The sequence below is a fragment of the Sciurus vulgaris genome (assembly GCF_902686455.1).
Source record: "Sciurus vulgaris genome assembly, chromosome: 8".
NCBI lineage: Eukaryota > Metazoa > Chordata > Mammalia > Rodentia > Sciuridae > Sciurus > Sciurus vulgaris.
Genome location: NC_136468.1, coordinates 65,147,188 through 65,166,064, shown reverse-complemented (window position 1 = coordinate 65,166,064; position 18,877 = coordinate 65,147,188). Strand labels below are relative to the sequence as shown.

The window sequence follows — 18,877 nt, the reverse complement described above, 5'->3', positions numbered from 1 at the left end:
TGATAAATACTGGGAGGATCACCATGGACCGATGTATCTTCAAAACCTGAAAGTAGGGACCACCTATATCCCTGAACTAAAGCTGTTACAACCTAGAACTGGGGTACACTGACTGCTAGACACAAGAGGGGTTCTGAAAGCTGGGTGCCTAAGCCACTCAGCAGCATGGAAAGCTGCCAGGCTAAGAGCACCAACCTGCTGTCTCTGGTTCACTCAGGTTTACTGTGACCCGACTATCAGGGCAGTGACTTTAATCTGTGATCAACACAGTGAAATGAACAAATGACTGATGTGCACATCTTCTTCACACAGTTGTGACCCTTGCATGAGAGATGGCCCAAGTTCCATTTTAGGTTTCTCACTGCCTAAACCCACTCTAGTCCTTGACATGTGCATGGAGGTAGAGGCGCCCTGCATGTGAAGGACTAAAAGTGATTGGTTGGAGTCACATCAACAGAATTTCTGGGACCCATGCAGCATCTGGCCTCCACCCCAACTCTTCTGGTTCCTCTGCTGTGACTTTAGTCATTCCACTTGTTTTAACCTTGCTGTTTCCTGACCCCAGTTTTGTTCTGATCCTCATGTGAATGCCCTTCGTGGTTTTGGTCCTGTTAGGTTCTTTGCTTTTAATCACTAGTTCACCCTTTGAAGTTCTTAAAGAGGCATCTGGGTTTAAGTCTGGCTCATTTCCTGCTAAAAACAAGCCAGGATCTTTGAAGGCAGAGATATTTTAAATAAGGGTTAAATAATTGTTAAAGATCCAAATAATTGCAGTTTCAAAAGGACAACTATGTTTTTAAAGGAATGACACTCATTGACAAGTATGTGCTTCAGCATGCTTTAGTTATTTGTACATTTTAAATTTTTGTAACTTAACTTTGAAGTTATACATATAGCTTGGCACCTGCATTGTTAATTCACAATGTCCATTGCATTTGATACCTTAACTCTTGGGAGGTCCTGTTTGCCTCCTCTAGTCTTCCCCTCACATTCCTGTGGCAGGCCACCAAAGAAGGAACCAGACAGCTGTGGCAAAAGAACAGTCCCAGATCTCTCTACTCATCCTGTGAACCTTGCCAACCACACAGAAAGGAAAGGAGAAGCTTCGGGTAAGACAACCAGTTTTGTGCAGCAAATTCTCTGCTCTTCTAAGCCCATGTTGTGGCCAAAATACTTTGCTTTATTCCTCCTTTACATTTACCTTTAGTGACAGATTAGTTGGAATCAAAGTGACTGAATAAATATGCATTCTTCCAAGTATATCCTTAGTTACAAGTTTAAATGAACAAATTTAATGAGAATTTACAAAAGGCCAAGCTGCATGCTAGACCTCGAAGATGAATACAGCAAGTTTCCTATCAAACAGTGAATGGCCATAAACACATTTTAAAATGTTGATAATAATGTACAGTGTCTACAGTAACAAATGTATCTCAAAATACAAAAACCAAAAGAAATTAATTCTCCCTGATGGTTTCACCTGAAGGAACCACAGATAGTGACCACTGAGATACTTTGAAGGAAGACTAAGTGTTCCAAATAAACAAGAAAGAAGTTGTAGGTGAAGGCATATAATCTGCAAATACATGATATGGTTTGGAGACAGCTGATTTTCTATTGCTTCCATAACAAATCACAACAAATCTAGTAACTTAAACTCAATTTTATCATCTTATGACTTTGTAGGTCAGTTGTCCATCAGCATGTGGCCAGGGCTGCATTCTTTAATGGAAGCTCTAGGGGAACTTCTGACTCTTTGTCTTTTCAGCCTCCAGAGACCACTTACATTCCTTGACTCATGACAACCTTCTTCCACATTCAAAGCCAGCAATGATGGTCAAGGACTTACTTTATCTCAAGTCTTTCCTCCTCCTCCATTTTCACCTCTCTAACCCAACCAAGAAAAAATTACCTGCTTCTAATGACTCATGTGATTAGATTGGACCCTTCCAGATAGTCCACAATATCCACACTCTTAATCACATCTGTAGAAACTTGTTTGCCCTGTAGAATAACACATCCACAGGTTCCAGGGATTAGGCATGGACATCTTTGGGGTTGTATTATTTTACCCTCCACAGGAACTGCATTTGATATTACAGAGCTGAAATGGTCATGGGAGATTGGGGAGGGTGGAGACAGTATGGAGAGGAAGGCAGCTGCTGGATAAGGAAGACCTTTTGTAGACCACGTCAAAGAACCTAGGTTTCCTCTTGAAGGGATGGGACCCTTTGAAGAGTTTAAAGCAAGATGAATATTGTGTTTGGATAGAGTAGTCTGCTGGTAGTACATGGAACAGTCTCAAGGAGGACAAGATCTAAAGCCAGGGAAGTTGGCTACTGCCAAAGTCTCAATAAGAAATGACAAGGATATATGCATGGCACATTATGGATTGTTCATTCTATGAAACTATCTGACAATATGTAACTCAACAGAATCTGTAGCTAAAATGCCTCATAATACAAAGTTCCCTCTAACAAATGGTCACTGGCATTGGGCCTAGAAGGTGTTGGGCCTAGAAGACCCTAGAAGGGTCGTACTTGGTGCCTGTCCAAATAAAGTCCTATCGAACTTGCTCTATGACATTTATCCTACAAACCCTTCTGTTTGGGAATCATCAGCATATAGTTGGTAGTTCAGACCATGAGAGTAAATAAGAGATCCTATGGAAAGTAAGTAATTTTAAAAAAGGGGGGGATAAGGGCCAAATTCTTGTGAACATAATCTTTAAAGGGAGGGTCAGGAAAGAAAACAAGAATAAAGAAAGACTGGCAAGATATTAGGAAGGAAATTTAAAAATTCTTAGAGGTAAATGAGAACAAAGAAACATCATATCAAAATCTCTGGGACACTATGAAAGCAGTACTTAGAGGAAAGTTTATTTCATGGAGCGCATTCAATAAAAGAAGTAAAAGTCAACAAATAAACGACCTAACACTACAGCTCAAAGCCCTAGAAAAAGAAGAGCAGACCAACACCAAAAGTAGTAGGAGACAGGAAATAGTTAAACTCAGAGCTGAAATCAACGAAATTGAAACAAAAGAAACAATACAAAAAATTGACAAAATAAATAGTTGGTTCTTCGAAAAAATAAACAAAATTGATAAACCTTTAGCCACACTAACAAAGAGAAGACGAGAGAAAACCCAAATCACTAAAATTCAGAATGAACAAGGAAATATCACAACAGACATGAGTGAAATACAAAACATAATGAGAAGCTATTTTGAAAATCTATACTCCAACAAAATAGAAAATTTTGAAGACATCAACAGGTTTCTAGAGACATATGAATTGCCTAAACTGAACGAGGAGGACATACACAATTTAAATAGACCAATTTCAAGTACTGAAATAGAAGAAGTCATCAAAAGCCTACCAACAAAGAAAAGTCCAGGACCAGATGCGTTCTCAGCTGAGTTCTACAAAACCTTTAAAGAAGAGCTCATTCCAATACTTCTCAAAGTATTCCATAAAATAGAAGAGGAGGGAACCCTCCCAAACTCATTCTATGAAGCCAATATTACCCTGATACCTAAACCAGACAGAGACACATCAAGGAAAGAAAATTTCAGACCAATATCCTTAATGAACATCAACACAAAAATTCTCAACAAGATCTTAGCAAATCGCATACAAAAACATATTAAAAAGATAGTGCACCATGATCAAGTGGGTTTCATCCCAGAGATGCAAGGTTGGTTCAACATCCAGAAATCAATAAATGTCATTCACCGTATCAATAGACTTAAAGTCAAGAATCACATGATTATTTCAATAGATGTAGAAAAAGCATTTGATGAAATACAGCATCCATTCATGCTCAAAACACTAGAAAAAATAGGGATAGTAGGAACATTCCTTAACATTGTAAAGGCCATCTATGCTAAGCCTATGGCTAATATCATTCCAATGGTGAAAAACTGAAAGCATTCTCCCTAAAATCTGGAACAAGGCAGGGATGCCCTCTTTCACCACTTCTATTCAATATCATCCTTGAAACTCTAGCCAGAGCAATTAGACAGACCAAAGAAATTAAAGGGATACAAACAGGAAAAGAAGAACTCAAACTATCCCTATTTGCTGATGATATGATTATACTTAGAGGAACCAGGAAATTCCACCAGAAAACTTTTAGAACTCACAAGTGAATTCAGTAAAGTAGCGGGATATAAGATCAATGCACATAAATCTAATGCATTTTTATATATAAGTGATGAATCTTTGGAAAGAATAATTAGGAAAACTACCCCATTCACAATAGCCTCAAAAAAAAAAAAATAAAATACTTGGGAATCAATCTCACAAAAGAGGTGAAAGACCTCTACAATGAGAACTACAGAACACTAAAGAAAGAAATTAAAGAAAACCTTAGAAGATGGAAAGATCTTCCATGTTCTTAGATAGGCAGAATTAATATTGTCAAAATGGCCGTACTACCAAAAGTGCTATACAGATTCAATGCCATTCCAATTAAAATCCCAATGATTTACTTTACAGAAATAGAGCAAGCAATTATGAAATTCATCTGGAAGAATAAGAAACCCAGAATAGCTAAAGCAATCCTTAGCAGAAAGAGCGAAGCAGGGGGTATCGCAATACCAAATCTTCAACTCTACTACAAAGCAATAGTAATAAAAATGGCATGGTATTGGTACCAAAATAGAAAGGTAGATCAATGGTACAGAATAGAGGACACGGACACAAACCCAAATAAATACAATTTTCTCATACTAGACAAAGGGGCCAAAAATATGCAATGGAGAAAAGATAGCCTCTTCAACAAATGGTGCTGGGGAAACTGGAAATCCATATGCAACAGAATGAAACTAAACCCATATCTCTCACCATGCATGAAACTAAACTCAAAGTGGATTAAGGACCTTGGAATGAGACCGGAGACCCTGCAGATTATAGAAGAAAAAGTAGGTCCAGATCTTCAACATGTCGGCTTACGACCAGACTTCCTCAACAGGACTCTCATAGCACAAGAAATAAAAGTAAGAATCAATAACTGGGGTAGATTCAAACTAAAAAGCTTTCTCTCAGCAAAGGAAACTATCAGCAATGCGAAGAAAGAGCCTACAGAGTGGGAGAAAATCTTTGCCAATCATACTTCAGATAGAGCACTAATCTCCAGAATCTATAAAGAACTCAAAAAACTCTACACCAAGAATGCAAATAACCCAGTCAACAAATGGGCTAAGGAAATGAATAGACACTTCACAGAAGAAGATCTACAAGCAATCAACAAACATATGGAAAAATGTTCAACATCTCTAGTAATAAGAGAAATGCAAATCAAAACCACCTTAAGATTCCATCTCACTCCAATTAGAATGGCGATTATCAAGAATACAAGCAACAACAGGTGTTGGCGAGGATGTGGGGAGAAAGGTACACTCATACATTGCTGGTGGGGCTGCAAATTAGTGAGCCACTCTGGAAAGCAGTGTGGAGATTCCTTAGAAAACTTGGAATGGAACCACCATTTGACCCAGCTATCTCACTCCTAGGCCTATATCCAAAGGACTTAAAATCAGCATACTACAGAGATACAGCCACATCAATGTTCATAGCTGCTCAATTCACCATAGCCAGATTGTTGAACCAACATAGATGCCCTTCAGTTGATGAATGGATAAAGAAACTGTGAGATATATATATATATATATATATATATATATATATATATATATATATGAATATTACTCAGCCATGAAGAATGATAAAATTATGACATTTGCAGGCAAATGGATGAAATTGGAGAATATCATGCTAAGTGAGATAAGCCAATCTCAAAAACCAAAGGACGAATGATCTGGCTGATAAGTGGATGATGACACATAATGGAGGGTGGGAGGGGTTAGTGTTAGGGTTAGAGTTAGGGTTAGGGAGGGGGGAAGAATGGAGTAAGGAAGGACTGTATAGAGGGAAAAGAGGGGTGGGAGGGGTGGGGGGAAGGGAAAAAATAACAGAATGAATCAAACAACATTACCCTATGTAAATTTATGATTACACAATGGTACGCCTTACTCCATGTACAAACAGAGAAACAACATGTATCCCATTTGTTTACAATAAAAAAAAGAAAGAAAAGAAAGAAAGAAAGAAAGAAAGAAAGAAAGAAAGAAAGAAAGAAAGAAAGAAAGAAAGAAAGAAAGAAAGAAAGAAGGAAAGTCTGACACTGTATGTCAGAAACCAGAGGAGGGGAGAGTTCCAGAAATGATGAACTATAGTAAGTCAATAGTAATAAATATCACAAAATGGTTAAGTAAGAATAGGCCAGAGAAATGTCATTTGAATTTAATAATTAAAAGGTACAGGACCTCCATTTGCAACTAATATGGAATAATAGGAACCATTTTTACCTCCCATCTTACCTAAAAAAAAAATGGGTCAAATCATATTAAATATTCCTTTTCAGACTTTTGCCCACAGGCCACACAGGAAAATGATGCCTAGGGAGTAGGGAGATAATGAAGGGAAACCTGTGATTGCCTATCTTACTTCCCAGATTTTCTGGGTTATAGCATACAGATGGAAACACAGAGGCAAGTGGTCTCGCTGATAATTTCAGGGGTCAGTGTTTGGAGTTCAATATAGGCCAAGTCAACTAAATGACAGAGATAAGAAGAAAGAGTTTCAGAAATAGCTCCAGATTATCTGTAGAGGGCCTCCCAAGAATCTGAATATTAATCAGTGCATGCATGTAGGGATACTGCTCAGGCTGGGGAAAGAACTTTCAGAAACTGAGGCTCACATGGGGCCAGGTCATGTTCCCTCCAACACAAATAGAAACCTCCTAGTATGTGGGGATGAGTCAGTAAGAGTGTGCAATCAGCAGTAGGACCAAAGTATTGTTACACAAAAGATGTTCTGGACCTCTTAAATAAATGTTAAAAGCAAACCTTGAAAGGATCAAACTATTACAAATTACCTGTGTGAAAACTGACTGAAAAGGAGAGAAAGGTGGGTCATTAAACGGGAATACAGTTTCCAGTGTAGATTTTTTTTTTGTTTTTGTTGTTGTTGTTGATTTTCAGTACTGAAGGATTGAACTCAGGGCTCACACATGCTAAGCAAGTGCTCTACCAGAGAACTACATCTCAGCTCTTATTTTGAGACAGGATCTCACATGTTTCAGGTTGGCCTGAAACGTGATCCTCCTGTTTCAGCCTTCCAAGTATCTGGGATTACAGATGTGTACCACCACAACTGGCTTGTGTTTTTTAGGTAAGAAAGATGAGCAAATTTATAGGTTGAGGATAATGGTAAAATAGCTGACAATGACTAAGTCCTGATTTGTGTACTAAGATATTATACTGCCTACTATATGTATATTGATTTATTTAGTCTTTACTATTGTCTTATGAAATAAGGACTATTTTCCTCTCTTTTACAACTGAATGAACTGAATCATGGATTGGTTAAATATTATTCAATGTTACATAGTTAAAAAGTAGTAGAGCTGAAATTCAAACCAAAGTCCACTTATCATGAACTTGACTACTATGTGATGCTGAGCCAGTAAAAAGAAAGAAGTAGAGATTATAAAGGAGAGAAACTATAACGAATGATTTACCATTTTAGGAAGGGGTAGGAGAGTATGTGAGAGCATGTGAATGGGTTGGCCTGAACCAAGAAGAAAGAAATACTTAATTTTTGAGATGTGGGGAAGTTATTGGAGGTTGATGCTATTGATAAATAGGTCTGTTGATATTGGGGATGAGTTCATGTGGCCCAGTTTTTTCTGCTGAATGAGGTGTGTGAGAAAACAAAAGTTGATATACAACTAAAGAAAATGTCAAAGAAGTGGTGAAGCAGTGTTGCCCAATTGCATTTGGAAGTCATTTCAAATGACTGTGTTGTTTATTTCCAGTGGTAAAAAAAAAAGAGGTGAAGAGTGAGAAGGAAATGAAAGTAGTTAAGAATTTATGCTTTCGAGGTTGTTATATTCAAATGAGTTCAAACCAGAAGGTAATGTCAAAGAGGCCAGAAGAACAGGCAGGCTAACAACCACAGCCACCTTGGACAGAGCCAGGTCCCCTGCCCAGGCCCACAGGAACATCTAATTGTTTCCTCATGCTGACCCTCTTCCAGATAAGCTCACTTGGTCAAAGCTTTTACTAAGCTGTTACTTCCTTGGAATGTCCTAGAATTTCCATTTTTGAAATTTTTTCCATATTATTCCATGAATCATGAACTCTTCTTGTTAAACTCTTAGCTCTAGTGTAAATGTTTCCTTCGAGTCACAGTTACCAACAGGGCAGTTCAGTAACACAAGCATCTATTGTGAAATCATATTTATGAACTTTTGACTTTATATCTAACCTTTTGTTGTGTATACTCTATGGCCATTTAAGATTGGCCTTTATGCTGTATCCCTTCGATTCTGCATTTTTAAAACATGACAAACTTGGTTGCCATACTTGCTTGTATTGTGCAGTGTGAACATAAAACCATTTTTTCCACATCTACACTGTGTGTGAGTGAAGCGTTTCCATCTACTAGAACCAAATCTGGAGTTTCTATCGGGAACAGACCTGCTTAGAGAAGTTGGTAACTTGACAAAGTCACTTTCTAAAGAACCAGATTATGACTTTTTTTATTTTAAGGAGGAAAATTCATTCTTCGGAGTTTGGTCCTACATCATTTTTCTCTTTAAAATATTTGCATTTAGTGGAGGAGACCAAGTGACAGTTTATTAGTCTTCTTTCTGAACATCTGTGATTTCTCTGATCTGTGCAGAAACTGCAAAAACAAATAAGATGTTTTCCATCAACTTTCTTTGCAGGTTCCTGAGCCATTAAAGGCCAGTGGAAATGGGGACAACCAACAGAAAAGGAAACCTATGGATTTTCCATTTTGTTATTACTAACATGCCTTGCTGGCCTACCTACCACTACACTTTCAGATCTTTATGTTAAAGGTGGGACACATTTACAGGAAATAAAGCTGAGTAGTCACTAAGTCAGAGCTATAATCTGGTTATTTTTCACTAGGATCAGACTCCAGCATTCTCCAGATCAACATTCTGTTCTAATTCCCTTCTGTGTAAACAATCATTTTCAAGCATATTTTAATAGACTTATTAACAGCAATACCTATTGTTGCAAAAATAGTAGGAGATATAAACAAACAAAAAGAAAAACATGAAAGCAATACTTATGTATCACCCTGAAAGTTCAATTTTAACATCTTAGCTCTTATTCTCTGGATCTCTATATGTTTACATTCTCATATGTAAAATAAGATCACATTCCACACACAGTACTTGCTTTCTAGCCCAGACGTGTCAACTTCGCTTTGTATCTCCCCTGCACCAGGCCCAAATTCAGCCATTTCTCTGACACTCACTGGTTTCTTTTAGTAGGGGGTGATATTAAAGACTGCAACATAGCTGTTAGGGTCTGCTCATTGTTGCTAATGTGGCATTGTTTCTAGACCATTTCAATAGACAAAACTGAGCTGAGGTTTTTGTTTTGTTTTGTTTTGGTTTGGTTTTTGTTTTGATCAAACAATTTTTATTCAAGTTAATGGTAAGCAGTAAAAGTGCAAGTCCATGAAAAGTCCCATTTGTTACCCGCTGAAACCGCTTTTCACTGTCTTCACTTGTAAGGTGTTGAAGGTGGGGCCCATTCCTGAATCTTCTTTCTGGTGGTGGAATAAGGTACATACTGTTCTGGAGTGCCACTCATGTTGAACTTATGGTTTGTCCAAATGAGCAGTCGGTGGTTTTGATGTTGGAGGGTCATCAGTCATACAGTGAAGCCAACCATGCCATTCAGGAAGCACCATGCTTCCACCTACATCCCAGAATGTGCTTTTGCCATTCATTTCAGTAGCATATATAACCCATCGGTGACAGCCAAAAAATGGCTTGTTGTCTTCATAATATTTGTTTCCATACTTGTCTTCCCCCACTTATGCACCAACTCTCATGTCATTTGCTCTGAAGAAAACCCGTAGATAGCCACGGAAACCACTGCGACCGCTGACCTGCTGCAGCCCGTGCTTCAGGACCTGCAGCAACTCCATCTTCCGCACAGGCCCTGCCTTTCAGTGCCTGTTTTGTTTTTTTGAATCATGAGTTGATACTAGTATTTGCAATTCAGTTTTAACTTTATAGTGTTTTCACAGTTTCTTTGATTTTACAATTGTGTATCGTTTAAAGTAAAAAACTAAAAAAAATCTTGATTTCTAACAATTTACCTTTAAAAGTTTGTTTTACTGAGTTCTTGTGTACATATCATAAAATTCACGTTTGCTTTAAATGATCTTTAGTACATACAGTCATATAATCACCATGTTCTCATCTTAGAATATTTCCATTACACAAAAATAAATCCTACACCCATACAGTCACTCCCTTCTCCCTAGCCACCATATCTATAGGCAGTTATTAAATCTACTTTATCTCTATAGATTTGTTTATTCTGAATAGGCATTGTACATAGGTATTGTACAATAGGTTTTGTTCTATATATGGCCTTTTGTGTCTGGCCTCTTTATTTAGCATAATTTTTTCAAGGTTCATTCATGTTGTAGCAGGTATCAAAACTCCATTCCCGGGCTGGGGAGATAGCTCAGTCAGTAGAGTGCTTGCCTTGCAAGTATAAGGCCCTGGGTTCGATCCCCAGCACCAAAAAAAAAAAAAAAAAAAAACTCCATTCCCTTTTATGGCACAATAATATTCTATTGTGTGAATATATGACATTTCATTTGTCGGTTCATTTGATGGACTTTTAGGTTGTTTCCTTTTTTATTATTATAAGTGATACTGCTATAAAGATTTGTGTCCAAGTTTTTGTGTGAGCATGTGTTTGCAGTTTGCTTGGATACACTCTTTTTCGTATAGAATTGAGTTATCTGATATAACTTACTTTCAGCCTAAAGAACTTGCTTTAATGTTTCATATAAGGCAAGTCTGCCAGCAAGGATTCTCTCCATTGTGGTTTATCTTAGAATGTCTTTATTTCCTCTTTACTTTTGAAAGATACATTTGATGTATAGATTCTTGATTGACAGTTTTGTTTTTATCTTTCATTCTGAGTATGTCATCCATCTGCTTTTCATCCTCCATTGTTTTAGATGAGAAGTTATCTGTTATTCTAAAAGTAATTTCCTTGTACATAATGGACTGGTTTTTTGGTTCCTGTTTCTTTGTCTTTTTGGGGGGGGGCGGCAGGGAGGATGTTGTTTTCCTGTTTGTTTTTTGCTTTTCTTGCTTTCAAGATTTTATCTTTGACTTTCAGTAGTCTCACTGTGATGTGTCTGGGTGTAAATATCTTTATGTTTATCCTATTTGGAATTCATTGAGTTCTTAGATTAATGTTTTCATCACATTTGGACAGTTCTTATTCAAGTATTTTTTCTGTCCCCTTTCTCACCAATTTTCCTGTTCCACATAACTTGGTGGATTTTAAGGTATCCTTCATTTCTGGAAGGATCTGCTCATGGGTTTTCATGCTTTTTCCCTTTTTCAAATGATATAATCTCTACTGATCTGTCTTCAAGTTCACTAATTCTTTTGCCTGCTCAAATCTATTACTGAGTTCCTCCAGTAAAATTTTCAATTATTATAATTCTCTACTTAAGAATTTCAATGTAGTGTTTTAAAAATTCCTGCTTATTGATATTCTCTATTTGATGAATGTCGTACTGCTTTCATTCTTCAAACATTATTTATAATAACTTCTTTGAAGTCTGTTAAATCTGACATCTGTATCCTCCCTAGGCAGTTTCCACATAGTTATTTTTTTTTCCTATGTAGGAGATCATACTTTGTTTCTTTGCATGTCTTATAATTTTTTATTAAAAATTATAAATTGTCTATAATACATTATAGCAACTGTGGAGTCTGATCCTCCCAGGTTTATTGTGTTGACATTTTGTTTTTGTTATTGTTCATATGTTCACTTGTTTAGTGACTTGGCCAAACTAATTCTATAAATTGTATTCTCCCCCAATATGCAGTCTCTGATATTCCTGCTCAGATATTTTTCCTTGTTAGTTTTTTATTATTTTATTTTTGGTAGTTGTAGATAGACAGCATGCCTTTATTTTGTTTATTTTTATATGGTGCTGAGGATCAAACCCAGTGCCTCACATGTGCAAGGCAAGCACTTGGCCATTGAGCCATAGCCCCCGCCATTTCCTCATTATTTTTAAGCTTGACTTCCTGGGAGCTGCTCCTGGATCACTTTAACTTAGTGGCTAGATACTGAGGAGGGGTTGTACTTAAACTCCCTGAGTCAATAAGGTTTTCATCCTTTCTCATGTGGCTTGGGGACCACTCTTAAAGTTCAGGGAGTTTACCTATCTGCCTCACTTTAACACAGGGACTGGTAGAGTAGAAGTACCCTCTCAGGTCACTCTGGATAGTCATGCCTCTGGCTTTTTCATAGCTTCCTTATTCACCATTATTGAGTGATTTTTAGCAGGGTCTTCTTTGACTGTCTCTTGTCCTGATTTCTCTGTTATATTTCTGCTGGTCTGCCTTAAGTGGTATCACAAAGATATTATTAACTTCCCCTTTAGCTCTTGTGATATCTATCATTTTTGATAATGCTCTGGTGCAAGGATATTATGTACTCTGTTCCTGTTAAAACCAAAGGCAGGGCTACAGAGCTGTAAATCTTCACAATTTGCTCAGCCCCCAGCCTTCTGTTACTGAACAGGAACTGGGTATTTGAGGAACTCTGATCTTTCTTGTTTTCCCTGTCCAGATTCTTCTTGTAGAGCAGGACAATTGGGAGTGGGAATAGGTACTATCAAGCTGCTGCAGCTACCCACTGGTAAAACTCTTCCAGCACACCAAGCTGAGAGTGAGTGGATGAGTGCTACTCTTTTCCTGCCCACCTGGAATAGATCTGGAGCAATCAACAAGTGGGGAGATGGGCCCTTCACTGGCTATAAAACCTGCCTGAAATAGTTCGTGGGCAACGTGGAGCTCAAGGGGTAATGGATGCAGCTCATGGCTCACTGAATAAATGCTTCTCTGTTTCTTGCATGCCCTTACAATAATTTTCAGAGGTTTTAAATTGTTGTCTTAGCTTCTTTTGATGAGTTTAATCAATATGTTTGAGAGAGGGATTCACTGAGCTCTTCACACCACCATTCTAGCACTCCTGGCCCCCGGAAGTGGTCTATAATTTATAATTTTACTTATTTGCTTTAACTTACAATATAAAGAAAATAACTGCCAAAACAAAGGCACAAAAAATCAAATAGTTATCAACTATGAAACTACAGAATGTCGGTGAAACATTCTGTCATTTCTTCTCTCTTTAAACTGTGAAATACCTTATGGCGGGTCATATGTCATACTCATTTCTGTTCCTGTTACACATGGAGCAGTAGATAGAAGGTAATGGTCTTTCCATCTTAAGAACAAAACTAAAGACTTTGTGTATTTTTGAATATGTAAATCCATAGTTAATTTACACAGTGGTTAGATGATGACTAGCTGGCTAGGTATAAGGCTGGTCCCTTACTTGACCTTCATAGTACATACCCATATAGACAAACACACTCATATGCTTGCCTTTGCCTAACCTTTTCCCAGAAATGTTTGTTCATATGCAAATTAATATTATTTATTTACTTTTTGCTTCTAGACTTTGAAGGCACAACACCTTTTCAGAAACCAGTGAAAATGTCCAAGTCCTGAAATAAGTTATACAGTGCCTCAAAATACAAAAATAAATAAATAAATAAATAAAGAACCAAAATAAATGTCTATAAAATGTAACATTGTCATCTTACCAAAGTAACTCAGTTGAAAAGTTACATATAAATTAAGGCAGGTACAGTGGCATACATATAATTCCAGAGGCTTGGGAGGCTGAGACAGGAAGATTGCCAGTTCAAAGGCAGCCTCAGTGAAAGTGAGGCACTTAGCAACTCAGTGAGACCCTGTCTCTAAATAAAATACAAAATAGGGCTGGGGATGTGACTCAGTAGTTGAGTACCCCTGAGTTCAATTCCCAGCACCCCCCAAAAAAAGTTACATATAAATTATTATTTAAGGTGGCATTTGAATATATTTTAAGCCTCCCAAAAGGTCTTTAAAATCCTTTTTAAATTTTAATATGTGGATGAAATAGATTAAAAATTTTCATCCACAGATTAAAAAATGAGGGCTGTGGGATTTGAACCTAGGTGTTCTGGCCCTCATAAAAGATTTCTAACACTCACAAAGAAGCAGTGGTCTCAGTGTATTTAATATTTTCTACCCTGATTTGGGCAGAGAGACCTTGAAGCCTTACTGTGTAGACCCTTTGTGTTTTGTCAGTTACTTTTATTTACTTGTTAATGAATGTAAACAATTTATTGAGCACCTGGAATACAATGAAGAACAAGATACCCTAAGTCCCTTCCTTTTGGGACTTATATACCAGTCAGGGAAAAAAGAAAATAATTCTTTTATTAAAGAATGTACATGTTATGTTTTATAAAGTACAGAGTTTGGGGTGGTAGGGGATTTGGAAGTGAGAGAAGGCCTTTTCATTGATATTTAAACTGATGCATGAAGAAAGAGTTAGAATGAAGTAGGAGAAAAGTGAAGAATGGTTCATTCAGAGACCTTGGAAAAGGGAAGAGATCCATAAATCATCTATGGAAAGAAAAGGCAGCCAGTGCAGCAGAAGCACTGTGAACTTGAAGAGGATGCTGTGGAAGGAGAGGTGGAGAGGGAGGCAGGGTCCTGTAGGGTCTCAGGATCTTGAATACCACAGTCTCAAATTTTATTCCACTTGAAGGTTTTGAGCCCAGCAGACCTTGCTTGATTTTTTTAGAAAGATCTCTGTGAGAGTAGATGGGTGGGGTTCCTGAAAGATAAAAGGGACAAGGGGAGGTGGGAGGCAATTAGAAGGTTTTATACTAGTCCAGCTGAGAGATGATGTGTCTTGGACTAGTGGGTTCAGAGAAAGGGAGGAAAGTGGATGGATTCAAGCAATATTGTGGAGTTAAGAACAACAAGGCATTGAAAAAATCTTTTCTTGAGTTCTGTTTTTTTGATACTATATCAGTAATAGTTTAAAGTCAGACCTAATTCAAAATACTCATGGTGTTACGGTTTTAATAAGGTAAAACTTTAGTTTTTAATGTTATGATGTTATTGATTAATTGTCATGCTATTCAGAGAGCAAGTCAAATTTCTTTTACCAGAAATGAAAAAGAAATAAATTAACATCTCTGCATGTGCTGGGTAGTTTCCTTGCTATTTTGACAGTAGAGGCAGAAACATCAGGTAAGAACAGTGGTTTTCCAAGCTAGACACTTGATTTAAATGCTGCCTCTGTTTCAATTAGCATTTTATCTCTAACCTTGGGCAAATTATTTAACTCTTCAAACTTTAGTTTCAACTGGAGATAATAATCCCTATCTCACAAATATTTTTGAGAATAAATAACTTATTTATAATAGATGTTTAATCATCGCTTCACTTAATATACAAATGCCATCCTAGTAATCTATAATATTCATGTTGTTTGCTAACCCTAGAAATATACTTCTAGAGTTGGAAGTTATTTCAATTACCAGATGAAAAAGTCACAACCTAGAAAGTCAAAAAGATTTGTCCAAGAACAAAGAGACTGGAGGCAAGATAGAACTACCTCTTTTCTCTAAACACCCAGTATCTTGCCAATAAGTCATATTGCCTCATATGTATTATCTCTAATATTTAATGAAAGGTTTGGTAAGATGTCCACAGGTCACATTATCTCCTGCTTCAACATGAGGGGAGTGATGACTAATATGATCTTATGTTCTCTTTGCTAGTTACATGCTATGGGAAAGATTCCTGGAACCAGAATGGCAGAATTAAAAGCCAAGTACACCTTGCTGCATGACACCGTGATGAGGTAAGCTGTTTACCAAGGTGGAGACACCTTTTGTCATAGCTACATTCCTATCTTTGTGTTCACCCCAAAACTGGACTCTGAGGCAAGGACTGAGTTCAGATAGTCTGAGAAAATGACTCAAGAAAGCATCATGAGAGAATGGGGAAGTGAGACTGGGAAAGAAGTTAGCTGGGGTGGGGTCAGTCTGTGGGTTTACCCTGTGGGCAGCTGGGGTGCAGTCTCACAGAGGACTTTCTGAGTGACTGTGAAGAATGCACTTCAGAACTCTGCCACTGAGGAGTGACAAAACTGGGATACTTGTCCCCCAGTTTTTCCATCCCTCATTGATTAAGGATTGTTCCCAGGGAGATTCACTCCTGGAACTTCTAGCTTGCCCTTGAGAAATCAAACAAGCTTCTATAGCTGGAGGTAGAGGTATGCAAGTGCTTGCTGGTGGTACAGAAGCTTGGGACAAGGGTATTTTGGTGGCATGCTGGCACCATGTGCTGCAGAACACTCCTGCAAGACTCCTGCCCACCTCTTCTCACCACCCGGAGGTAGAGATTCTATGACGGTCCCAACTTGCATCTGCCAAGACACCTGTCTTTGCTTCTCACCTCTTCCTCCTACTCCAGGCTACTCACCTTAGTCAATACCAGGTCGGCAGCAGACCAGAAGAAGCTTCCACAGAATGATTCAGTAGCTTTTCCAAGTTCCTGCTATTAGGCACTGGGGAATCAAGGGGATAGGGAAGTGGAGAAAGGAGAGGGACAAATCTGCTGCTATTTCTTAACACGTACAAGCCGCCTCAGAGCCTTGTATGAGGTTACTCATCAAAAGCTCCCTCCCACCCATCCCCAGCCATCCTCTTCTGTCAATCCCCAACCATTGCCCCTAGTTCTTAACACGTCCAGGGTCTTTTGTCAGTTGGGTACTTGGAGGGTACTTTGGAAGCGTGAGGGAAGAGTGAATGGCTGGGAGCAGGCTGTGTCCCTGTGCCAACTTCACTTGCCCCCCCCCACTCCACACTAACTCAGCTCCCTTCAGGAAGCCCCCAGCCTTGGCTCATCCTCCCCGATGCCTTCTTGGAGAATCCATTCTCCCAGAGTTGGTGCTGCCTGCCAGCAAGTTGTTCTCAAGAATTGGAGGCTATAGGTGAAAATTTGGAGACATCTTTTCAACGTACCTCAACTACTTTTATTGGCAGAAAACTCTACCCGTCAGGGCATCCCTTCAAGCCTTTTGCAGATACAAGGATATTGCAGGGTTTCTTACCCTCTGGATAGCTCTTATTTGGAGTCCTGGGGAGCTTTGCAGGGTGCAATGATTTGACTTCCCCAAACAGCTCCATGCCTCACAACTCGGATCCCTGGGCCCCTGTGACAAATAGCAACGTAGGAGCAAGGCTGTGGTGTTATTGTCTTCCTGCTTCCAGGTCATGTTTGCAAAATAGTTACTTCCCTTCTGCTACCCACATTTTACCTCCTCTTGACCCCTTAGTTCCCTCTCTCTCCCTGGTAAACACCAACCACTCTCTCCTATGCCCACGGCCTGGAGGGAGGTAAGGCATGAAGAAGTACACTCTCTGCTTTTGTGTTGGGGCTGCAGCAGGTAGGTGTGGGCTGGATATTAAAGTAAAACTGATTCCGTTTTCCATAGATATCACATGATAAAAGTTGTTAAATTCTCTTCTACAGACACAGAATATATTTCCACTGAAATAGATTCAAGAGCTTGTGAAAATTGTCATTTCCGTTCTGCCTAGACCCCAAAACACCACATTGTCCCCCTCTTGTCTGTGGGAAAACATGCACTATGGCCTAATCCATACTTCACAGTCTAGTAGTTGAAGTCTGTCATATTAAAAGTAGATAACTTTAGAGTCACAGAGTATATGAGCATGCAAGGAAATTAAGAGACTAACTCCAGTAGCTATGTGGTAGAGTGCTTGCCTCGCATGCCCAGCACCAAAAAAAAAAAAAAAAAAAAAAAAATCTAAATTTCATTAGTGGAAATTATATGTGTTGTCACCATAGCTGTATTAAGTTACTATTTGGCACCCAACACAGTGCCTGGAACATATTCTGCTAATAGCAAATGTTTTTGCTGGGTGCCACTGGCACTTGATAAATTAAAGCCTGAGAAATGGGTGGAGATGATAACTTCAGCTGAGACAGACTCGATCAAATTATGGGGCACTCTGCAAATGAGCTAAAACCTGAAGATAGTGGGGAGTACACAGCCAAAGAGAACACTGACTCTAAAACAGGAATGGCCAGGCCTTGCTCTGAATAGGAGCAGTAGATGATGTAAGGGTTTCTAAGAAAGATAAGTAATACTTGATGATAAAACTGGTGAGTTCCAGAAGATTCTGGGGATTTGACCAAGTACAATTTCTGTATCCACCCAGATCTGCCTCTATGCCCACCCTTTCCAAATTGGGCCAAGGGCACAGAATATAATTGGGGTTGTAGGAATCTCCTCTTCTGTGGTGTTCAAGTCTAGTTTTGGAAAGTCTTCAAGGTTAAGATAAAAAAAATCCCTAATTATAACTTTACAGAGAAATTTTTCTTCATACTTTCCTTGTGTTGTGCCATTAGAAGTTTCTATTTGTTCCTAAGAGGGCAAAGATATTCCTATAATCATGTCAGGAGACTCAAGAAAGCCAGAATTGGTGGGGCAGTTCAAGGGACCCACTCTTCTCCCCTTATTTCGCTTCTTCCTTGGAAGTCTTGGTCATTCTTCAAAGTCAGAGGAAATATGCATATTCCCATTGAATTTAGTCCTTTCTCTATCAACCTCCCATTGTCTGGATCTAGGGAAGGACTTGTCAGCTGGCATTCCAGTTACCAATTCTCTCTGCTGCATGATGAGCAACTTGAGGCCAGGAGCTGAGCCTTTTCACCTGAGCACCAAGTGCAGTATTTGGCCCCCAAATAATACTGAGGTGAACTGAAACCCAAGAATGCGGAGCAGCTGTGGACATGTTCCATGCTGCCCACAGGAGCAACCCAGGGTGTGCAGGG

General features: G+C 38.7%; 1 protein-coding gene and 1 pseudogene across 6 annotated transcripts in view; one reads left to right on the top strand and one right to left on the bottom strand.

Annotated features, from left to right (window-relative positions):
- Window positions 1-18,877, top strand: part of CCDC146 (coiled-coil domain containing 146) — a 175,249-nt gene that overhangs the window by 106,894 nt on the left and 49,478 nt on the right. For 3 of the 5 annotated variants that reach the window (XM_079150224.1, XM_079150227.1, XM_079150223.1), the window contains exon 3: window positions 15,790-15,872. In XM_079150224.1, coding sequence (XP_079006350.1) covers window positions 15,790-15,872 — 83 coding nt within the window. Of the gene's footprint in view, window positions 1-977; window positions 1,110-15,789; window positions 15,873-18,877 lie in introns of all 5 variants that reach the window. The other 2 variants (XM_079150226.1, XM_079150225.1) reach the window with 2 other exon arrangements.
- On the bottom strand, window positions 6,723-10,077 carry LOC306667556 (NADH dehydrogenase [ubiquinone] 1 alpha subcomplex subunit 12-like; annotated as a pseudogene). Its single transcript has one exon. The product of its transcript is annotated as an NADH dehydrogenase [ubiquinone] 1 alpha subcomplex subunit 12-like (transcript).